General features: G+C 44.6%; 1 protein-coding gene across 9 annotated transcripts in view; it reads left to right on the top strand.

The window, feature by feature from the left end:
- The window catches only part of camk2b1 (calcium/calmodulin-dependent protein kinase (CaM kinase) II beta 1), a 72,690-nt gene that overhangs the window by 53,045 nt on the left and 1,409 nt on the right, over positions 1 to 18,236 (top strand). For 3 of the 9 annotated variants that reach the window (XM_084551144.1, XM_084551149.1, XM_084551150.1), the window contains 8 exons: positions 1,887 to 1,955; positions 6,130 to 6,174; positions 8,536 to 8,584; positions 14,088 to 14,231; positions 14,830 to 15,018; positions 16,439 to 16,514; positions 16,603 to 16,697; positions 17,016 to 17,249. In XM_084551144.1, the coding sequence (XP_084407270.1) occupies positions 1,887 to 1,955; positions 6,130 to 6,174; positions 8,536 to 8,584; positions 14,088 to 14,231; positions 14,830 to 15,018; positions 16,439 to 16,514; positions 16,603 to 16,697; positions 17,016 to 17,248 (900 nt within the window). In that variant the 3' untranslated portion in view covers position 17,249. Of the gene's footprint in view, positions 1 to 1,886; positions 1,956 to 6,129; positions 6,175 to 8,535; positions 8,585 to 12,334; positions 12,425 to 14,087; positions 14,232 to 14,829; positions 15,019 to 16,438; positions 16,515 to 16,602; positions 16,698 to 17,015; positions 17,250 to 18,236 lie in introns of all 9 variants that reach the window. The other 6 variants (XM_084551152.1, XM_084551145.1, XM_084551147.1 and 3 more) reach the window with 6 other exon arrangements.

Genomic DNA, 18,236 nt, shown 5'->3' on the forward strand with positions numbered 1-18,236 from the left:
GTCGTCGGGAAGTCTGAAGAGTTTTCACCCTACAAACGCACGAAGAGACGAACTTTAGTTAAGACGGCTTGAACAAATGAGAAATATGTTTCCGGCTGAGGGGCGGCTGATGGCTGCTTGGGTTGGTTTAATGGGTGTGAGCGTGGGTGTGGGAATGAATGACTGTGTGTGAGTTTGCCGTTGTGTCTATACGTGAGGTTCACTTATAGACTTAGACATGTAAGCTTTCACTTTCACGGCTGTTTTGGGCATGCTTTGAGTTGTGTCTTCGCACTTGTGTTTGCTCCTCTCCTCTCCTCTCCTCTCCTCTCCTCTCCTCTCCTCTCCTCTCCTCTCTCCTCTTCTCTTCTGTAAGCCCAGTGGCTTACAAAACTCTGGCTGCACACACACCCACACATGACTTCCACTCCATCCTACAAGTCAGTGTCACTGCACGGTCCACCAAACTGCCTAGAATATAAATAACTCACACTAGTTGTAGCGTAGTGGTTAGAGAAGCAGCCTGGTACCAAGTTTGCACCCCACCATGTTCATGGCTTAACCCCCAGTTTGCTCCACGGGCGCTACACAAGCAACAGCCTCCTGCACCGAGTGTACCCACGACTGTGTGAACGAATGAATGGTTCAAATGCAGAAGTGCAGAAATGCAGAAATGCAGGCTTTATGTTGCAATGACTTCCCTTGACCTTTCACTGACCAATTAGTAATTGCATAGATGTAATATAGTGTTTTATCAGTTTCATTTTTGTTTTTCCTCAAGGATTACAAATGTAATGTAGATTTAATGCAGATATCATCGCGGGTGATCGTCCGAGCGCCAAAGGACCGGCCAGCGGTCTTTGATATGCGTTCTTCAAAAAGAGCGTTTGATCAAGGCTTATTAACGTGCTTCATTATGGCCAAACGGTACCGTAGCAGGGGAAGTCACCAGTGACAACCAAATGACGTCACGCACAATTTAGATCAGTCCTGAGTATGAAAGTTTAAGGTAGCTCTTTCATCCCCACTGTCACCTTCTAGAGTCCATGAACCATTATGTCTGTGGATAAAGTGAAAAAAGCTTCTTGGGCACCCTGTACTGGTTAAATGCAGGGGATAAATGACTTCTACGTGTGTACATATGCACCAATCAGCCATATAATTAAAACCACTGACAGGAGAAGTAAATAACATTGACCATCTTGTGACAATACAGTGTTCTGCTGGGAAACTTCTGGACCTGGCATTCATTGGTGTGGATGTTACTTAGACATGTAGCACCCACCTAGACCAGACCCGGCACCCCCACCCCATAGCAATGACACTCCTTGATGGCAGCAGCCATCCCCAACACTTTAGGAACAACTCAAAAAACATGAAGAACAGCACAAGGTGTTGACCTGGCCTCCAAATTCACTAGATCCCAAACTGATCAAGTATCTGTGGGATGATCCACAGAGGCCCCTCCCCTCACTCCATAGGACCCAAAGGCCCCCACTAACAAAATTGTGTTGCCAGACACCACAGGACACCCTCAGAAGGCCCATGTCCATTCTCTGATGAGTCCCAACTCTTTTGGAGGCACAAAGGAGACCTACACAATATTAGGAAGGTGGTCATAATGTTATGCCTGATCGTGTGTAAAGTACAATGCCAGAATTATCTAGTTGTGTAATATTGACTCATCATCCTGAATGACTTAACCGTAACCTCCATAAAGGCCTCCTCAGTCAGGAAGCTGTTGCTCAAACAAACATGAAGGTGAAAAGCTCCAACTTACTGTATACGCACACAAGTACACACACATGCACATGGACACACATGGACACACATGGACACACCTTCACCTCTTGCTGTTGTTAACACTCTTGTTGTGTCTCCTCCCTTTCCTCTCCTTTCCTGCACAGCCCCAGACAAACAGCACCAAAAACAGCATAGTCACCAGCCCCAAAGGAAACATCCCTTCACCTGCTCTGGTATTTACCTCCTAACCCCCCTTTTACCAGTGTGTGTGTGTATGTGTGTGTGTCCGTCCTCCTTCCTAAGACCCTGACCTTCACCGCCCCCACTCCCCCTATTCTTTCACCTTTTGTCTGTTTTTTTTCCTCCCTGTACGTCTTGTCGGTTGTGGTTGATCTTTGCCGAGCTGCTGAGACGGCCACGGCGGTCTGCCCGGTAGGTCTTAAAGCAGCGGGCGGTGTCAGGAAACATTTCCCAACGGCAGGTGGGGGATGCTGTATGTGACTTGCACTCGGGTTGATATTGTGCTGCCGTGTCACATTCTGTGTCAGTTTAAAGTTTGCCAAAGAAGAACGGGCAGCCACTGCCTGCTGGGACTGTCAGTAAAATTTACCCCCTTCTTATTGTCGAGAAGGTATTCCTCGCCGCGGGAGAGTCCAAAGGTCTGCAGGTTGTCGCCCCCCCAGGCAAACAGGATACCAGCAGGTTTCAGAGAGTCTCTGCTCTACCGTTGATGCTTTGAAAATCTGTGAAATTGGCGGATGGGTTGGAATGAAAACCTGTATGCTCATAGTCTGCTGGCGATTTTAAAGAGGGGATGAGTTTTCGCTTGGAGGTTAGTTTAGAACAGGGGTGTCGTTTCAGTTCAAGGGTCCACATACAGCCCAATTTGATTAAATAAAGCATAATAGTCTATAAATAATCTCCAAACTAGAAATTTCCCCCTTTGTTTTCAGTGCAAATTAGTACAGGTATATTCTGAACTAATCTTTTTCTGAAACGTTTTATGAACAACCTGAAATATTAAAAGATAAATGAGTGCAGTTTCGGGTAATGTGTTCTCTCCGCTACTCTGACTAAAATAGTGGAAAAATTAGGAATAGCAGTTACTTTTATCTTTAATGTGCAGCAAATTCATACTGCGGGCCAGATCAGACCCTCCAGTGGGCCGGTTTTGGCCTGCGGGCCGTATATTTGACACTTTGACACTTCTCATTAGCCCTGTAGTGGAGGTTAGTTTGCACCGAGCGGTTATTTTCTTGATCGGTATGGTGTTCATGATTGCACTTAAGCATTTTAAATGTCCCATCTTGCGTACGACTGTTTTTTAGTCCATGTCTTTCCTATCAGCATTTTGCACGCTGCTTATGGTTCAATGTAGATAGTGACAGACTATTTTTACCTTATAATTCTGCATCCTTATGATGAAGTGACAGCCTCATGGCATGTGGTCTACCTTTTACTGCTCCAAGATGTCACATATACTAATACTAATTTACAGACATATGCATAGTGCCAATGCCTAATTTTAAAACGTATGAATAAAATAGTATTAAGTATTCAATTCCAATTTAGGGAATTATATAGTCCTATCTGCACAGATTTTTTAAAGTCGACTGTTATGTGATGAAAGTCATGTCGACACTGATTAGTCTCTGATGACGTCACTAATAAAAACACAGTAGAAAGTAATAAATCTATATTCTTGACCTGAATCCATATGCTGAGAACAGACAGCTCATGTGCTACATACTGTGAGCTGCAGATATGTGTATAAAAACAGGCAGCACCTCAGCACCGTCAATCGCATTTAATAGTACTCCACAGTGTGTTGTTAGATGGGATAGTGTAGCAGGTATTTCTCTGCAGCTAAACGTCTAATAACTTTATCAAATAGTTGATGTGCAGCCTCCTTCTCTCTGTTACCACAGGACGTTTGGTGAAGTTGTTAACTGACTGCTGTCCAGAGGATTTAGGCCGTTCCTCTGCTAGCGTTAGCATTATCCTTTTCAGATGCATTGCAGTTAGTTGTATTTCAGGACTGACATGTCACAGTAGTATGTTCTTCATCTTTAGTGAAGTATTTCCACACACTTGAAGAACCGCTGCTAGTTTTTCTGCAACGACCCACTGGACTCCTCACCTGTCTTCTAGGAGGCGTCCATGTTGTTATTGTCACATGATCAGTGACTAGTCGGCATGATGCTAAACCTACTATTTACATATCCAGTCCAGCAGCTACACGCAGTCAGCAAGCAACTGAGTAATAATCATGTATAATATGTTCTCGGCTGTTATTCAGCGAGCATCGAGTAGCATGTGCAGCCGTATGAGCATACAGTGTTCATGACATTCACCCTGTTGTCTCCTTAAACTTGTGTTTCTATGTGTTCACGCATGTGATGTTAATGTTATTTAGCAGCTATGCAGACGTACGGTACATCTAGGGGTGGAAGTTTGTGGGATTAAGCATAGAACAGAGGAGGTTGGTTTTTTGTTTTTTTTTCCTGATCCTTGAAGGGGAAGAGAGTGGGAGGGCGGCTGTGATCTCCATGCTGTTGCCAGGGACTTGATCTAGTAAGTGTTTAGCCATTTGGTACATTAACTCCTTCATTACAGAGCTCCCCAGCCGAGCAGAGACAGACAGACAGGCAGGCAGCCTTAGTCCCCTGACCTGGAAGTAGAGCTTGGCAGAGTGTGGGAACCCTTAAATAATATATTAATGTGCTTGAGTCTAAGCGATATCATTTAATTTGGCCGTGCCACAAGGAAATCCCTGGAAGAGCAGCGGCGATGATGTGAGGTCAAACGTTCCCCATCATTTGGTACCATTCAGCACCCGCCCCTCCTCCTCCTCCTCCTCCTCCTCCTCCTCCTCCTCCTCCTCTACAAACCCAGAGGTACTTTGTTCTCACTCGTCATCATCTCTGAAGTTGCCACCGGCGCTTGTTGCCCTAGGAGACGGTTGCCCTGACAACACTGCCATCATCATCATCATCGCCACCAGGAAGACTGCTGATGATTGGTCATGACAGAGGTGTCACTTCCTGTGCCGGGGGAGGCTGCAAAGGATATGAGTTGAGAGGGGTGCTGCTGCTGGTGGGCTCTGGTTTTCAACTTTACATCAAGTGACAGTTCCTCGCTTCCTGTCTGACTCTGCTCTTGGCAGAAGTTGAGTTTCGATAACGATGAAAAATGTTTACCCTCTAACTTTTATGCACAGCGTCCTGTAAAAAAAAAAAAAACAGCTGACTGAATTCGACGTTTGTGTTTTGCACGTCAGCGATCGCCTTCTTCTGTTGGGTCGAGTGCGAAAGAACAGAATGACCCGTTTTACATCTCGCGGGGTTATCTCAGTCTCTTCTGTCGGCCGTGCCAGCGCTCCCTCTCCGAGGCGCTGAGGCTAGTGTTTATCCGTGTCGCAGCACATTTTATGCATATTGTATGAGCTGGCTGTTTTCCCTTTCTCTCGTGTTTGTCCCTTTTTTTTTTATTTTACAAATTCATGTGATTCAGCGCGTATTTTTCCATCATTTGGGGACACGGACGGAAGACTGTTGGAGGATTGTGCATGCAGAGGAGGGCGGTGCAGAAATAAAGAAATCTCATGTGCTGGAAAAAGCCTGGCTGTGCTAAGGTTTTGAAAATGTCACCGTTTTGTTTTGAGTTTGGCCGCCTCTCGCCGTGGGCTGTGTACTTATTTTGTCTGTGTGTCTACTCGTACTTGTGTTACTCGTGTTGTGAAGACATGAATCTGTTTTGTGAGGACTCCACTCAAAACAAGTCTTCATTACTTTTCGATAGAAAACCAGAGGTTAACGAGGGAAGTAGTAGCTACAGTGAGAGTGAATCAGTGTTAATGTAACGTGCAAGTGTGTGTGGGTGTGTGTGCTCTTGTACAGCTATCTTTCTGAGGACCAGTATTAACACCTTCAGAGTGAGGACATTTGTGCAAAGTGAGAACATTTTGGCCTGTCCTCGCTTCTTTACAAGACAGTTTGTTGGGTTAAGACTTTTATGTTTATGGTTAGGGTTAAGGTAAGGTTTAGGTTAAGGTAAGGGGCCAGGGGACTGCATTATGTTCATGAATGTCACAAAGATAGCCATACAAATGTGTGTGTTTGTGTTTGTGCACATGCAGGGAACAGACCTGACTCCAAATTACAGTTTTCAGTTCATCCACCCACTCTGTTGCTTTGGAGGATTCTTCCCCCTCCCCACTACCGAACCTTAACAAGCACTTTCTCTTCATCCAACATTCATGCCACCTTTCTCTTTTCTCAGTTTTGTACACTTGGTCCATTTTCTATCTAAGTTTATGTCAAATTCTGCTCTCTCTCTTTTTCCCTGCCTCTGTACTTTCTCTCCTTTATTCCATCTTTCTCCATCTTCCTCCTCCTCTTCCTCCAGGAACCTCAGACAACTGTCATCCATAATCCAGTGGACGGGACGAAGGTACATGCCACCCCCCAGTCCTGACCCACTCTTTATCCTTTTTTTTGTCATTCTCCTCCTCTTCCTTATCTTCTCCTGTCCCTTTGATCTGCATCTATGCATATGTATGTCTGTGTGTGCTGCAGGATATTAAACCCCTCAGATAGCATCATTGTGTTGTGAAGGGAACAGTGATTGGCTGTGGTGGCGAATGCTTCTTATCTGTTTAACCACATCATAAATCAGTGGACGAATCCGTTATTGAGCTGTGCAGCAGCAGTTTACCAGCATTTTGCTTTCTGCAGCGTTCAGTTCAGTAAAAAAACGTCTGTTCACTGTCAGTGATCTTTGGTCGATCCTTTCACGTGGCCTCTACTAAAAGTAGTTGGTTTGTGTGAACGTGTATGTGTTGAACCTGCATGACTTTGCAGTGAGATCCCTTTCTCGCATACAGTGTCTATTGCTGACCTGCACAGTTGAGGAGGAACAGTAACACAACCACGTTCAGGTTTTTGCGTCCATGCAGAGTGACCTTTGAATACGATTTTGGGACAGTCCTCAGAGAGAAGAGCATGGTTTTGAATTCTCAGTGTCAGATAGAGGCTATGCAGGAAGCTGCTGACAGTATATGGGAAGAATAGTGCTTCAGTACAGTTTGTTCTGGTTTAAAGTAGCACACTTGATCTCTCAAGTGCTTACTCACTTCTGTCCATCAGGGCAATTAAGAATGTTAAAATCTTGTGAGGTAATAATAATTTCTGTACAGTAAAACTTCCAAAAACTGTTGCTTTGTGAGTTTAAGGAGATAAATGTGATCATCTGTCGTGTGTGGACATTGTTGAATGATAAAAGTTCACATCAGTGAAACGTCAATGGACTGAAGAGCTTCTCCAAAGTGAAGCCAAAGCAAGTAGAGCTCCCCCTGGTGGCTGGCTGCAGTATAGGTCATAAGCTCCACCCCCTCCATGTTAGTGGATGGGACTTGGGCCAAACTAAAACACTAAAACAAAGTTTTTCAAGGATGGTTTCTGTCATTTTAGGTAGTTAATGTAAAGTTTTGTTTTAGTTAGTTATTTGATGCTATAAAAACAGGATATGACATCATGATGACTAGCAGTTGCCATGCCGGGAAGCTGTCCCGTGAGAGTTGAAAAAATATTCCACTCTCGGACCGTAGTGCCCAGACTCTGGCTGCAAAATCGCAGGATGGCGCCGCCCGTATCCCCGGGAAAATAAGTGTCAGTTTTGCTGATGCAAGGAGGTGGCGACGCTTTGTCCATATTTATATACAGTCTATGGAAATGTCTTAAATGCTGGGGTTGAGGGATAAATAATTATTTAAATGAATCATATTTACATGAATAATATTCCCAAGTCATTTCCTGTTTAAGATTCAAGATTCTTGAAAAGTATGAAAGGCAGAAATGTAAAAGTATAAATCCACATCTTTTCGCACAGACATCATTAACGGTGAAACAAACGCATATGATTGTTGAAAAACCATAAACTAGTGTTGGGCATCTGTCTGTGGCTTTAAATCAGCAGCTTTCACTAATAATGATTTGTAGCCTGGTGCTTTTTTCTTGTTGCTAGTGTAAACACAGCAAACTTTAGGTGTAATCCCACTTTTGATCATGTTTCTGATACGTGAGGATGCTCGGTGCAGTTCTCTCGGTTTTCCCTTTCGCAGCTTCTTCCACACATCAGGTCAGCAGCTGCTATGTTAAAAAGCCTACGAAACCGCCACTTTTGTGCTCGGTGCTTGTGTTGCTTGTTCGAACATGTGTGCACTCCTAATGAGGTCGCAGCAGAGTCTCTAAACTCTCCGCGACGTGCAGGGGAATTTAGGCCCATTTAATCTGCTAATTGGAAATCAGATGCCCCTCCTCTGGTGAAAGAGAAGAAGAAGAAGAGAAAGACAGCTGGGCAGCAGACAGACAGACAGTTAGCTTGAGGACACCTTTGAAGAGAAGATTTGTCCACCTGGTGTGATAGAAACACTGATGCACACACTATAAAGGGAAAAAGGCAAATATAGATTGATGATTGACAAGTTTGGTTTGGTGGCATGTTCTTAACTTTACATTTGGTTTAAGGTTTGTGACTAACACATTACCAGCGCTGATCAGCACCTGGATTATGTCTTAATCTTGACTACCGCTCCTGGATTTAAATCCACATTAACTGGTCTGGTGTTTGGCGTTTTGTGAAGACATAAGCGACGTTTGGAATTCGCCCCCTGCTGGCTTGTCTTCAGCCTCTGTGAAACCTTTTGCCCTCTTCTGTGACGTGCGTCTTTCGTGCTCATGTGTATTCAGCGATGTAAATGTGTGGCCCTGTTGCACCCGAACCCCCGACTGACTGCGTGTCTCTGATCTCCAGGAATCGTCGGACAGCAGCAACACCACCGTGGAGGATGAAGACGTGAAAGGTACGACTGCAGAAATAAAGTGTTATGGTGGAATTTCACACTTTGAAGCTTGGTATTGTACCATTTTACTGCAAGTGAAAAGTTTTGGGAGCGTGATAAATACCAGCCGAGGCAGAAAAGTGATTTTTGCACACCAATTGAGGAACAGGGCGGTCGGCCGATGGCAGAATAAATCAGGCTGATTGCCTCTCAATTGAGCTTGTGAACAATTTTAACGTTGGATTTTGACAAGTTCTGCTATTGCTCTTCAGTTTCACACAAAGAAATGGATTCTGAAATTCTTCCATGCAGAGAAAGCCACACTTTGCTTCTGACATAATTGCACTTGATTGAGTTTAGGACATTTTTAAACGCTTAGAAATAACATTTTATGGTACTGGTGATCCAGAGAGCCTTTAATAAGAGTGCTTTTCTTTTTTTATTTGATTGTATTGTGGTTTTAGCCACCCCCCTCCCCCGCAACCCTTCACAGGACAAGCGGTCACAGAAGATGAATGAATGAATGTATTATAATGTTCAAATTCTCTGACTTAGTCATTTTTAAGTTGAGAAAAGGGCTCAAAGAAGTCATTTTAAAGAAGTTAGCAGCTCATCCTAGCAGCACATGCTAAATGTACATGGACTGGACACTGCATAGACTCCACGTGTGGTATAGGTGGTGCAAATTAGGCACCAGGCAGTCAGGCGGATGATATCTAACCTCTTACTGACCCCTCATGGAGCCCAGCTGTATTGCTTTCCATATGTGGCATTTTCAGAAATGCTGAAGATGTGTTTGATTTTCTTTTCGTGTGTGTGACTGTGTGAGGTGAGAGGGAGGCTGCGAAATGTAAGAATCCTTGTAAAGCTGTTGTGGTTTGTGCTTGTAATACTGAAGAACACACACATACACACACCCGAAATACCAACATGCCCGCGTGGGGTGTCAGTTTGCAGAGTTGTGTATTTGTGTCGTGCGTGTTACTCGTGGCTGGAATTGTGAAATGACTGTCAGCATATAGGGCGCATCGGCAAATAACTCCGTGAGGTGTTTGTGCGGCGAGCGTTTTCCTGGATTTATGGGTTTGACGTGAACGCAAGCGGGTTCAGCCTCGGCTTATCTCAAAACGCCCCTGTTCTCCACGACTCAGCTGAGCACAATGCCTCTAAATCAGGTCGTGGATGCATCTTTTCAGTGCCAAGCAAACAGAACAGAATGCGCGCTTCAATTTCTTCCACCTCCTTCGTATATAGAGGTTTTGCCGTCGTGTCGCAGGGGGAGGCATTACGCAAGAAAAATCAACCTGTCCTGAAATTATCAAGCAGTGGCAAGGAAAACTCAGCCTGCGGGAGTTTTAAGATCCCACCAAATTTTGAAATCAGGTTGCATCACACTCTCACTCGGGGAGAAACTTCACAGATAGTCTTCTCTTCTCTAATCTCAATCTCACAAGCCCTGTCGATCGTCAGGAGGAGGGAGTCTGGGAATAAAGCGACCCGAAAGTCTGAGCCCAGCTTAAGTGAAATAGCAACTCAGATAAGATGAGCTCAGCCTAGTGTGTTTTTTAAACCCTGAAAAGATAAAAACGTGTTTTATTTCATACGCAAAAATGGAAATTAGAAAAAATAAGTGCACCTCAGAAGAAAAAAAAATCTCTTTTCATGTGCCCTGATAGTTGAGTGATAGTATATCTGTGAAGGTTCTCAGTCATCCAGGTCATGGTATATCCAACAAAGGTTCAGAAAAAGGCAACTGGACTTGTAGAGTTTTTTGAGAATTCTCAAAAAATTCTCAAAAAACTCAAGTCAAGTTTCCTTTTTTGAACCTTTGTTGGAGTGATACTATTCAATAGTACCATCCATGCAATTACACCATCAAGGATATTTTATCACATTCGTTGTGTACACCGATTGGCCACAACATTAAAACCAGTGACATTTAAATAATCGACCATCTTGTGACAATCCAGTGTTCTGCTGGGAAACTTTTGGACCTGGCATTCATTCATGTGGATGTTACTTAGACATGTAGCACCCACCTAGACCAGACCAGGCACCCCCACCCCATAGCAATGACACTCCTTGATGGCAGCAGCCATCCCCAGCAGGATGCAGCCTGACACACATGCAAAAACGCTTTAGGAACAACTAAAAAAAAAACATGAAAAACAGCACAAGGTGTTGACCTGGCCTCCAAATTCACTAGATCCCAAACTGATCAAGTATCTGTGGGATGATCCACAGAGGCCCCTCCCCTCAAAGACCCCCCCACTAACAACATCCTGTTGCTAGACACCACAGGACACCCTCAGAAGGCCCATATCCATTTTCTGATGAGTCACCACAAGGGAGACCTACACAGTATTAGGAAGGAGGTCATAATGTTATGCCTGAACGGTGTAAAGTACAATGACTCTAGCCTTGGTGTCTGCATCTATGTGTTATTTTATAAAGTTTAGAACAACCTCAGGTGCCCGTCCAGTAAAGTCACTCTTGTTTTATCCCTAACTATTCGAGTGTCTTCCGCCTAAAATGTTTTAATGATTGTTCCATGTGTTGCTAATTTAAAATGAATTATTAAAGTGGCTCTTTCTGTAGGTAGTGTGGCCCTTTATTGACTCAAAATCCTTCGTACAACTCAGTCCCTACTGTACTTTCCCCGTATAAACACCGAAAGGGATCGTCCCCTTTTCATATCCAAAATTGGAGCCCCACCACCCCACCCCTTAGGCGGTAGTGGAGAGGACACCTTGGGATGGGAGTTGGGGCTAAACGGGAGGTCGGGGGGTGGAGGGGTCTATATTTAACCCTGGTGACAGGAAACAGAGACAAGAGTGCCCAGGGAGGCGTAAAAGAGACGCCGCTCTGCTAGCGCCACCTTTGGATAGCGTTAGTCCAGTCGCAGCCGCTTTGAGACTCTTTAAGACACCGACGGTCACGTAGCACAGAGAAAACTACAAGAGCCAGGTGAGTGCGGGGAGGAGTGGGGGGGGTCTTGCGTTTGTCTGGGATCGTTTGCGTCACGTTGGCCTTTGTCGAGTCTCGTCAGGTCAGTGCTCGACAGCTGGTTTGTAACCCAACACCTGCGCCGGCTTTTGGAGCATCTGACCACATCTCTTCTCTTTACGCTAACTGTACATAGAAGAGAGGAGCTCTCTGAGGGGGCGGCTGGTTGTTGTTGTGAGCCATTAATCAGCTGTTTTAATGTCTTTTTTTGCTTACTAGTCAGAATTTAAAGGACTTATTTGGTGCTGAGTTGATAGTTGGGTGGGTTGGTTTCTTCTTGACTGTGATTTATTTCTGTAGCCACCACCGTCGTCATTTGATGATATTCCAGAGAGCACAGTCACACCTTCACTGGTATTTCCTCCTTTTTTTCTGCCATGCCGGTTTACTTTTCTTTCCATCTATTTGTCAATGAGTTGTCCACGTGCCGGCCGATTAAGCAGGCGAAGCAGTAATGAGCAACATCCAACTCTCTCTCATTATTGCTGCCGTCATCATCCGTCCTCCGCTCAGTTGGCAGCCGAAGTCATTAACCGGGATAACTATGGAAATGCACCTTTTTTTCTCTCTATTGGCATGGCTCATCATTTTGTATTTACCTACCCTCCTCTATCCTCCAAACCATGTCATCTCACGCCTCCCCTTCCCCGTCATCCCTCATTGAGACATTGTGTTTTTGTGTCCTAAAACATATGTCATCTCTCTTTGTATCCGTGTGCTTGGTCACATTCTGTGTGTGTGTTTGTGTGTTTTGCGCGTCATCAGGAAAGAGCTTAGACAACAGCTCGCTTAAGGCGCAGTCCAGCACGAGCTCCCAGCCCGATAGCTCTCAGGGCCCCTCAGCTGCTGCGCACTGTAAGTCAGCATGGCCCCGCCAAACTGCAGCCTGTTCCATACACAACATTTAACTGCTCTACCGGCAGCTCACTTTAGCTTAATCCCTCATTGTATGTGTGTGGGTGTGTGTGTGTGTGTTACATTCGAGGCCCCCCCTTTGCATGTATTAAAAGCATGCTGCTATTTAGCGCCGAGTCGTCTTAGTTCAGCTACATAACAGAATCAAAACCTTCACGGCGTAAACAGTCATATGAAAATACTTTAAATCCCCTGTAGTGTGTCTGTTGCTCTACCATCCCGTGATCTTCACACACACCACTTGTGCTCAGAATAACTCTTTATCTCCCTCTAATGGATGAAAGCATGAAAATGGTCTTTTATGTTCCCCTTCCCTCGCCATTATCTTCTCCTTGGAGATAATGATGCATCCAGCAAATGAGACGTCATTTCTGCGCATGCTTGATTTTCATATTTACACATATATACAGCAGGTAAAATAAGCATCATAAGTAATCAGTGAATATATTTCTAAATGTGCTACTGATATGAGACGTTCACCAGATGTCGGTAACTACCTATGCAACCCACACATGCAAAGAAATCAAACCTTAGATGTCCATAAATTAAGTTACGTGTTAAACAATGGAATGACACAGGGAAAAAGTATTGAACACAAGCCTTTGTTGGTAATAACAGCTTCAGGACGCCTCCTGTATGGAGAAACCTGTTGCATGCATTGCTAAGGTGTGATTTTGGCCCATTCTTCCACGCAAACAGTCAAATATTCAAGTCAGGTGATCGTCTGAGTCACTCTAGCAGCTTTATTTTCTTTCTCTGAAACCAAGCGAGAGTTTCCATGATGTTCCCACCTCCAAACTTCACTGTTGCCATGGCGTTTTTGGGGTGATGCGCAGTGCCATTCGACCTCCAAACATGGTGTGGTATTATGGCATCCAAAGAGTTCGATTCTGGTCTCATCTGACCAGACTATACTCTCCCAGTATTTTACAAGCTTGTCTACATGTTGTGCAGCAAACTTTAAACAAGCTTCAACATGTTTTTTTGCCATGGCTGTTGAGTGCCTGACTGTACCTGCTAATATCAGGTCTTTCTGAAGGTCTGCACAGGTAGTCCTTGGCTCTCGGACAACTCTTCTGATAATTCTTTTAACTCCTCTGTCAGAAATCTTGCGAGGAGCACGTGGTCGTAGCCGGTTTATGGTGAAATAATGTTGTTTTCCACTTCTGGATCACTGGAACATCCAGAAGTTTAGGAATCCTTCTGCAACCGGTGCTATCAGTTTGTTTAGAGTTCAGCTGGTGTCTTGGCGTTCTCTGCCTTTTTTTTTGGCACCTCTATTTCTTCATGTGTTCAATACTTTTTCCCTGTGTCATTCCATTTTTTAACACGTAACCTAATTTATGGACATCTAAAGTTTGATTTCTTTGCATGTGCGGGTTGTATGGGTTGTTACCCGTCATGTCAGTAGCCCCTTTAGAAAAATAGTGACGTGTTCAATGCTTATTTTACCCGCTTAATATATATATATATATATATATATATATATATATATATATATATATATATATATATATATATATATATTTTTCACATTTGCTTGCCATTGCTGTTGTCATCTTCCCATTAAAGTCTCCATGTTCCTCCCTTTACCTGAACTCAGCCGCTGCAAAGTTTGCTGACCTGCTGGGCTCAGTGCGTAGGGGTTCAGGGCCCGTATCTGACGGAGAAGGGAGATCCAGCACTCCACCTCCCGCCGCTCTCTCCGCCCACTCCCCTCCACACACCCCCGTTGTCCCAATGCAGAGTAAGTAAAAAAAATAAATAAATAAAAACAAAAGGCAGGGGGTTGACCACATTAACGGGACTCGGCATATCCGTTTCCTTGTGCCAGGAGGACGCATGGAGAGATGGACTTAATGAGTCTTTCGTGTGTCATCTATTTAAGCTGATTTCTTTGCATCTTCAGAAATATGCAAAGGGTTGAAAAATGCAGAATTAATGTAAAAAGACTCAGGCAAAGAAGCTTGTCCTTTTAAGTGTATCTTGTACAATTTAATCTATTTAATTATTCAAAATGTGAATTAATTCAATTATAAATGCAACTTTTAATTTGTACATGTAAATAAAAGCCTTATGATATAATGCTGTAGCTTAAATGTCAAAAAGTCTGATAACAATCAGTATATTGACACTATAGCTCAGTTTATAGTTATTATCACCACACGCGTACACGTCCCTGAAAGGATTTCCATATTTCCTCATTCTCTTATTCTCTTTTTCATTTCTCGTTCTTATTATTTCTAATCTGTTCTTGTCCATTCCTCCACCTCCATCTCCATCGCAACTCCCCCCCTCTGACCCTCACCCTGCATCCGTGCATCTTACCCGGATGGTGCTCCCAGTGTCCCGGCTCACAGACCTGGTAAGCAGCGTCCGCAGGGTGTCAGCAGCCCCAGCGGCCCCTGCGCCCCCCGCGCCAGAAGTTGATGCCGCGCCAGCGCCTAGCGCCAGGCCCGCCCATCCGCCCGCACATGCCACCTCCCCACCTCCCCCTCTGCCCCCCTCCAGCCCTTCCCTGTCCTCCTCCCAGAGTGAGTACCGAACCTGACCCACCACGACCGCGCGCATGGCCTCCAGTCAGAAGGCGGATGACTTTTTAGGTTTAAGGCAGGCCGCTGTGTGGTGATGGATGAATCTAACAGAGTTCTGCTTCGGCTAAAAAAGGACATGCATTGGGTTTTCAAATCTTCTTTAAGGAAACAGAGTCTGCTGCACCAGCCTTGCTTGTACACAGCTGTATACTGGCTGGGTACTAGCTGTGTACATAGGTGCTATTGCTTGTGGTGATAAAAAGAGATGCCTGGTGTGGGCTCATGTTATGTCCGGTACGCACCATGTGATCTTGGGATGACTCAGATGTGAAGGGATTGTGGTGATACTGTATTTATGGTGGAAATGGTGGCGACTGCTGCTGTTGCTGCTGCTGTGACTTGCATCTACTAACCAACCGGGAACGCAGCATGCAGTGATGTTCTGTTCAACGCAACACCCCCGAACATACCAAACGCTCATTTAACATGTCAGCAGAAAAAGACAGATCGCATCAGGAGACGCTACAGCACGTGCACATGCTTTCGTGTTTGCCGAACAAAATTGCTCAGGCCTCCATGACCGTGACCACCTCTTCTTTGGAATTATATGCGCTCTCAGAGGATTGCATCCATGGAACTCATACAAAGTTACTGGATCCGTGTAGCACTGTGTGGCTTGCAATAAATTAACAAGATTGCTGTAATGTCACAGCTTTAAAGGAGAATTACTGTTTTTTACAACCTGGACCTTATTCCTGGCGTAAAATACGATTGTTTACTCACCCATATAACTTGCGGAGCTCCTAGCAAAAAACTAGCAGTAGCAAATTACAGCTAAACAAGCCGACCGTCGCTGGTGAACGTGGCGCTCAGAGATGACATCAGAGGTTAGTAGGTCAATCTACAGACCCCGGATGATGATAACAGGTAACTCCGGCCTCAACAGGGAATAACACTAGCGTATCATAACAATAACAATATTGGTGAAATGAACGAGTTTCACGGCAGATAATGCGTTATTTAGAGGCTGCGTTTCGGTGCCCCAGTCACTCCCATTATATGGATATACGCGGCGCTCCGCTGGAGCTAAATATCTTACGAACGACTCCAAATGACACAAAAGTTATATGGGTGAGTAAATGATCGTATTTTATGCCAGGAATAAGGTCCAGGTTGTAATTCCCCTTCAAGAGTGGTGTGTTTTACAGTTGTTTGGGATCACATGATGAGCCCGATCTCTGCTTGTCTGGAGTTAACTTGCTGGTCATGCTTTGCACATGGTTGTTCCACAAACCCCGTTGACGTAATTACATACATATATTTTCAGATGGAGTCATAAGTCCTGCCTGAGCAAAACTAACCGCCGTTTATCTGTCCAGCTCCTCCTCTAATTAATCTCTGTTGCTGCCATCCTCTGCAGCGCGCAAACAGGAAATTATCAAGATCACTGAACAGCTGATAGAGGCGATCAACAACGGAGACTTCGAGGCATATGCGTAAGTCTCCGTGATTCCGGTCAGATGCTTTCGTTTAAAGTTAACGTCTGCATGCGTCTTTAACGTGTCCTGCTCTTTTCCTCCTCAGGAAGATCTGCGACCCCGGACTGACTTCGTTCGAGCCGGAGGCGCTGGGCAACCTGGTGGAGGGAATGGATTTCCACAGATTCTACTTTGAGAACCGTAAGATTAATGGATAACGGTTTAATTCCTGCTTTTGTTTCCCATATTTTTATCTCATTTCTCATTTTGCAATTAAAAGAGAGAGATTAAGTTAGTTTACCCTCATTCAATTCTCCATTGGCACTATTGCTGATTTTAGACAGCAGCTTCTCATTGAATCTAAATACATGGACAGCTGGTATGTTCCACTATGAGATTTTTTCCATGTCCTTGTTTTGTGAATTAATTCACACTGTGTTGCATAATCAGTAGAAACGCCAGTTATACTAGAAGAGCACCAGCATGTCTGCCATTGTTGAGTTTTCATCCTTTTTCCAGTCTTGGCTAAGAACAGCAAGCCCATCCACACCACCATCCTGAACCCCCACGTCCACCTGATCGGCGAGGATGCAGCCTGCATCGCTTACATCCGCCTGACTCAGTTCGTCGACAGCCAGGGGCGGCCGCGGTCCAGCCAGTCGGAGGAGACTCGCGTCTGGCATCGCAGAGACAGCAAGTGGCAGAACATCCACTTCCACTGCTCAGGCGCACCAGCTGCCCCGCTCCAGTGAGGTAAGGACCGCAACAGATGACGAAGTCGAGGGCTGCTCTGTTGTCAGTTCTGACATATTGAAACTGCGTTAGTCAAAGATGCATGGTGCAACAAGTTAAACGCAGATTGAAGAGAGTCCAGTGTTGCATAAAGTGGCTGGTGCAGCCCCTGAGCTGGCAGGTGCAAAATAAGAAATATATATAATATAAAAGAAGTCATAAACTAACAGAAGATATTACAGACAAAGCAGGTTAACCTGATGCTGTAGCTACGGAATAGAATATCTTTATTGTCTTTGTAATGAGCAGTGAACTTAAAGGGGAACTACTTTTTTTTACAACCTGGATCTTATTTCTGGCATAAAATACGATTGTTTACTTACCCATATAACTTTTGTGTCATTTGCACTTGTTCAGGAGATGATTAGATCAGCGTATATCCATATAGTGGGAGTGAATGGGGCACCGAGACGCAGCCTCTAAATAATGCATTTATGTGCTGCGAAACTCGTTCATTTCACCAATATTTTGTTATGATATGCTAGTGCTATTCCCTGTTGAGTCCGGAGTTACCTGTTGTCATCATGATGTCTTCTGACCTGGATGATGTCATCAACAGTCGGCTTGTTTACCTGTAATTTGCTACTGCTATGGTTCGTCCACAACCTCAGAATCGGAAAAATATTCAGCCATGTTGCAAAAAACTAACTAGAAAAAGGTCCAGGTTGTAAAAAAACAGTAGTTCCCCTTTCAGTTCAGTCCATTCAGTGCAAAAGTTAAAAATAGACATGGGCAGCACAGTGGTGTGGTGGTTAGCACTGATGCCTCACAGCAAGAATGTTCTGGATTTGAATCCGTTCTCTCCAGGTACTCCAGCTTCCTCCCACCGTCCAAAGACATGCTGGTTAGGTTCATTGGTGATTCTAAATTGGCCGTAGGTGTGAGTGTGAATGGTTGTCTGTCTCTCTGTGTTAGCCCTGTGATAGACTGGAGACCTGTCCAGGGTGT

The sequence above is a fragment of the Chelon labrosus genome (genome assembly GCF_963514085.1).
Source record: "Chelon labrosus genome assembly, chromosome: 9".
In the NCBI taxonomy this organism is placed as follows: Eukaryota; Metazoa; Chordata; class Actinopteri; order Mugiliformes; family Mugilidae; genus Chelon; species Chelon labrosus.